This window comes from Cariama cristata, unplaced genomic scaffold (assembly GCF_000690535.1).
Source record: "Cariama cristata isolate BGI_N322 unplaced genomic scaffold, ASM69053v1 scaffold7489, whole genome shotgun sequence".
Lineage (NCBI taxonomy): Eukaryota > Metazoa > Chordata > Aves > Cariamiformes > Cariamidae > Cariama > Cariama cristata.
The window spans coordinates 9233-14168 of NW_009633959.1; the positions used below are offsets into that span (position 1 = coordinate 9233).

The 4936-nt window shown below is 56.1% G+C and overlaps 1 protein-coding gene across 1 annotated transcript in view; it reads left to right on the forward strand.

Moving 5' to 3' along the window:
• Positions 1–2135, forward strand: part of SLC9A5 (solute carrier family 9, subfamily A (NHE5, cation proton antiporter 5), member 5) — a gene marked incomplete at its 5' end in the record, with an annotated part of 7112 nt that extends 4977 nt beyond the window's left edge. Inside the window, 4 exons of the mRNA XM_009706972.1 lie at positions 59–314; positions 966–1035; positions 1245–1376; positions 1669–2135. Of these exons, the coding sequence (XP_009705274.1) occupies positions 59–314; positions 966–1035; positions 1245–1376; positions 1669–2135 (925 nt within the window). The remainder of the gene's footprint in view (positions 1–58; positions 315–965; positions 1036–1244; positions 1377–1668) is intronic.
• Between the last annotated feature and the right edge of the window lie 2801 nt (positions 2136–4936).

Genomic DNA, 4936 nt, shown 5'->3' on the forward strand with positions numbered 1-4936 from the left:
ACCCCCGCAGGCGGTTGGGCGCGCCCCAGCCTTGGAGCGGGGCTGACCCCGAGGGTAGCAGCACCTGCAAGAGAAGCAGGGATGGAGGATGCTCTGTGGGGCCAGCTGCTCACCCTGTGTCTCTTTGCCTCTCCTTTGGCCAGTACAAGGCCAGCTACAGCCGTCACTTCATCTCTCCAGATAAACAAGAGCGCCAAGATAAAGAAATCTTCCGGCAGAACATGAAGAGGCGGTTGGAGACCTTCAAGTCCACAAAGCACAATGTGTGCTCCTCCAAGAACAAGGCCAGGCTGAAGGAAAAGGGCAGGAAAAAGGCAAGTGCTCCCCAACCTTCTGCTCCTTTCTTAGCTCTGAGATTTGGCTTCCCCCAGGATGCAGATAGTGAGGTCCTTTGGGGTGTAGGCGAGGTGCTGCAGGGCATCAGCAGCTCCAGAGCCGCTGGGGAAAGTGGCTCGTCTCATCTCATCTCATCTCATCATCTCATCTCATCTCATCTCATCTCATCTCATCTCATCTCATCTCAGTCCTGCGTATGCTGTGTGTGAGCACGTGGGTATTGCATGTCCACTTGTCCCCACCATGCTAGCGCTGCCATGGGATGGCTCTTCCCTGGGCAAAGTGGTCCCAAGCCCTGGAGGAGCCCCATGTTTGTTTTCCAAGAGCACTCAGCATAAAGTAGCCTGGACATCAGTGCAGATCCAGACTCAGAAATGTGGCACTGTGCCTTAAATTGAGCCTTAGGAGTCTTCTCTCATTTGGAGGCTTTTGAAGCCACTGCAGCTGAGCTGTTTGTTGTAGGGCCATGAAGACGCAATGCCTAAGGACTAGGAACCACTGACTGCCAGCTGCCATCTAGCCGGGGTGGGAATCTGTGTCCCCGGGGTTACCCTGGCTTGCAGGGCCACCTGGGTTGGGGTTAGCGGTTTGCACGGGACAGGTCCCAGCCGGTCCCTCTTCCTCCGCAGAAGAACATCTCTCTGACTAGAGAGGCGCCCAATGGGAAGACGCACAGAAATGTCCCCTGGCAGGAGGCGGGTAAGGCCGGTGGCTGGTGAGGTTTGCAGGTTCTGGCAAAGGGACCTGGTGGGGTGGAATGGGAGCAGCCCGCTGTGCCTGCCCACTGCCAGCTCAGTGGCACGACAGCGCCTGGGGTTGTGCTAGCACCAAGTCCTTCTCCCATGCGTGCAGTCCTTCCCCCACAGGGTGCCCCATCCTCCAAACCAACTCCCTCCATCTGGCTGCAGCTCCTGTCCTGGTGATGGTCAGCTCAGAGGAGGAGGAGAGCGATAGCTCGGAAACGGAGAGAGAGGATGATGAAGGGATTGTGTTCATTGCTCGAGCCACCGATGAGGTCCTGCAAGGAAAGACAGCTCCTGGTAGGCACCAATGCTCTCACACCAGGGCAGCTGCTGTTGGGTAGCTTGTCCTTCCTCCACCTGGGGAGCAAAGTTGCCTTGGCCTGAGCAAAACCAAAGTCAGCAGAGCATGGATGGGAGAATCACTGTTCTCTGTGGCTATGGAGGCACGGCAGAGCCTCCCTGGTGGCTCCTGCATCCCTAGGCCAGCTGGCCATTCAGTAGTAGTTGGTTCTGCAATGTTTGCAGGGCCCAGGGAGAGAGCAAAAGCTGTGCAAGATCCCTCTCACTGTCCTTCCTTCTGCATCCTCAGGCAGCGTGGATGTCTGCCCCAGCCCCTGCATCATCCCACCGTCACCCACCTTGGCAGAGAAGGAGCTGCCATGGAAAGGAGACCAGGCTGATCTGGCTGTTTATATCTCCTCGGAGACCACCAAAATCGTGCCAGTGGATATGCAGAAGGCGTGGAACCAAAGCATCTCCTCCCTGGAGAGCATCGCTTCCCCCCCAGGCATCGAGAGTGGACCTCAGCACAGGAGATTCGCCTGCCCTGTGCTGGAGGAGCAACCCCAGTCTGCGAGCCAGGCGATGCCAGAGCAGAGCTCCTGCTTCCAGTTCCCCAGCCACATCTCTAAGAGCGGCCGGTCACAGAGTGACAGCAGCCCAGACGGTGCTGAACGGCAGGAGCTGCAGCCCTTGATGGCCACGGAGGAGCAGGGCAGGATGCTGCCCAGCACGGAGCCCAGATGGCTGATGTTCAACAGAGCAAGCCACCTCTGAGGCAAACTGTGGATGGGGAAGGGGCTGGGGGCTGCAGACGGGCTGCGACCTGCTGACCGCTCTGCTGTCTTGCGTTGTAAAGCTTGTGTGTGTCTCCATAAACTCCAAGAGTGTCAGGAGAACCCAGTACTCCGCCCGGAGCTGCACTCCAAGGTGGGCTTTGCCCATGTACCTACTGATGCAAAACTGGTTAATAATTGGGCTTTGTGCTGCAAGAGCAGGTACCAGCCCTTGTCCACCCGGGGAGGGACAGACCCCAAACCTCATTCTTCCTTTCTGGTCCCTACACATCTCTGCAGCTAGGAGGCCACAGATGTTCCTCCAGGGCTGGGATTCCAACCGGACTCAATCCCATCATGGCTGTGCTGCCCTGAGGTGTGGGGCTGCTGGCTAACGGGCCATGGCTGCTCATGGATGTAGGAGCATGAGCTGATCTCCAGCCTGGCTGTGAGTAGGAGACCTCTGGGGAGAGGGCTGGGAGCGGCGGTCAGTGCACAAGAGCCCATCCACACCCAGCGACCGAGCCGTTGACTTCTAGGTGGCTACAGTGCTCGTTCCTCACAGCGTGCATGGAGCTCAGCCAGGAGGCCAGAGATGGGCTCCTTGCCACGGCAGCTCTGCGTTGCCCGGGTTATGCAGGTACCACAGAGGCAAGGCCATGACCTTCTCAGGACTGGGAGCAGCGCTCCTGGGGTCTGGCTCCACCAGGAACCAGACTAGTGAACCTGTACGCACAGGGACTCCTTTTGCAGCCAACCTGCTGCACCAGACTCACGCCTGCTGTCTGGATGTGTTCCCAATAGCTGTGGTGTTTAGCTTTCTGGCTTTGCTAGGAGGCAGCTGCCCTGCACAGCATCCTTGGCATTCATCCTGCCCATGTCCCAGTCCCTCCAGTTGCCTGCAGCCCATGAGCTGGGAGGACTGGTCATGGTGCAAGGAGTGGAGTGAGCGGCAGGTATGAATGTACATCAGGAACAGGGGTGATGGGCGAGAGCTGAGTACATCTTCAAAGTTATGTCCCCACCACTTGCCTCCCAGTCACCCCTGGTCCCTCCTGAGAGGGTGGCAGGATCCGGTGGCAATGGCCCACACAGTGAAATATTCCTGGTGTGACCCCAAGGGCCAAGAATTGCTCCCCAAGAACTGCTTGGCACGCAAAACCTCAGCATGGCAGCTGGGCACCGGAATGCAGGAGGGTTGGGGATCCTCCTCTTAGGGAAGAATGGGGACTTGGGCTGCTAATGCCCCAGAGCAGGTAAATAACTGCCTGTTCCAGCTACGTGGGCGTACTGAGGCAGCAAGTGTCAGGGGGACACTTAGATGCACTGGGTGAGTGAGCCCAACGTGGGGTAAGTGAGCTGGTGGTACCCCCTGGTACAGTTAGCAAGGCTCAGCAAAGGCCGTTCTGCTCTGTACGTGTTCCACTAGATGAGCATGAGGTTTTTAAAAGGTTTTTATATAGTTTTGCATTTCTGGTATGCCTTATTCTGGTTTTGATTTCTGACATTGGGCCATACTAAATCTCTAGCTGGGTCAGTGTTTTCTGTAGTCATGGGCACCACAAATGACTCAAGACTTAATACCTTATTTGCAAGAATATTGTTTTAATGTGAAAATATATGCAGAGTATTTTGTAATGTTCAATAAATCGGAGTTGGAGCAGATGTCGCAGTCTGGTCTCTCTGCTGTGTGGGAACCTCTGCTCGTCCTCGTTCCTGCAGCTCCTGCTTCGGTTCTCCCTTGCAGGCACCGCATCCCTATGCCTCTCTGTTCTTCTCCACCCGAGGCCACGGCCCCCCTCTCAGACTCGATGTGCCTAACTGGATTTCCTAGTTTCGATAATGTTTGCAGAAAATGTGAAATTCTTTCCAAAGAGAAGCTTGCCTGCAGCCATCATTAGTCCGTGCCTCCGGGAGCAGCCAGCAAGAGGCCAGGAGGCAGCCGGGCCCTCGCTGCCTGGTGTCGTGGCTGCCTGCACAGCAGCAGAGTGCTGGGAGCCCAGATCTTCCCATGTCCATGCTTCCTCTCTCTTTGCCAAAAATGCAGTTCAAATGGGTCTGTTTCAGGGTATTCTGGATCACAGGAACCTCCCTGCATTGGTGTGTGCTGGCTTAGCTCTTCCCTCAATCTGCTGGCTCCCCTTCTCCTAAAAGAGAGTAAATGTGGTTCACTTGATTCACAAGATGGACGTTTGGCTTGTATTCAACCTGGCATCTACCATCACCCCGAGGTCCTTTTTGGCAGGGTCCCTATACAGCTTCCTAGCCCTGAGAGCTTTGCACTGGTCCCTCTGGAAGCTCTTGCTCCTCCCGACATTTCCCATCTGCCGTGCATCCCACCCACCAGCGATGCTGGCTGAGTCGTGCTCTGCGTGCCAGACCTCAGTGCCAGTGTTTTCTGCAGACACGATCACCTTGGCAGTGCACCAGGTTGTGTGGGCCAGGTTGTTTTGCTGGAAGCGGTGGGTCTGTGGCATTCAGGTCCTCAGAGGAGGAAAATTAGGCATCTTGGCTTCGGGAAACGCTGAGGCTGGTTGCTGCTGTCTCACATAAATATCTGAGCCTAGCAGCTAATGGGTGTGCAGGCTATCCATGCCACCAGCCAGCAGCTTGGAGCACCCTCTTCCCACTCTCCACTCCAGCCATGTTGTGACCAGGGATGGTGGCTCCTACTACACCCTTCTCCACAGGGTTTTGTAGTTTTTATTCTCACAGTCCACTCTCTGTATTTCACTTTACAGGGAGAGACAGCAGGCAGCGTCCTTCCTGCACAGGACTGCTCTGATCCTTCCAGCCTAGCAC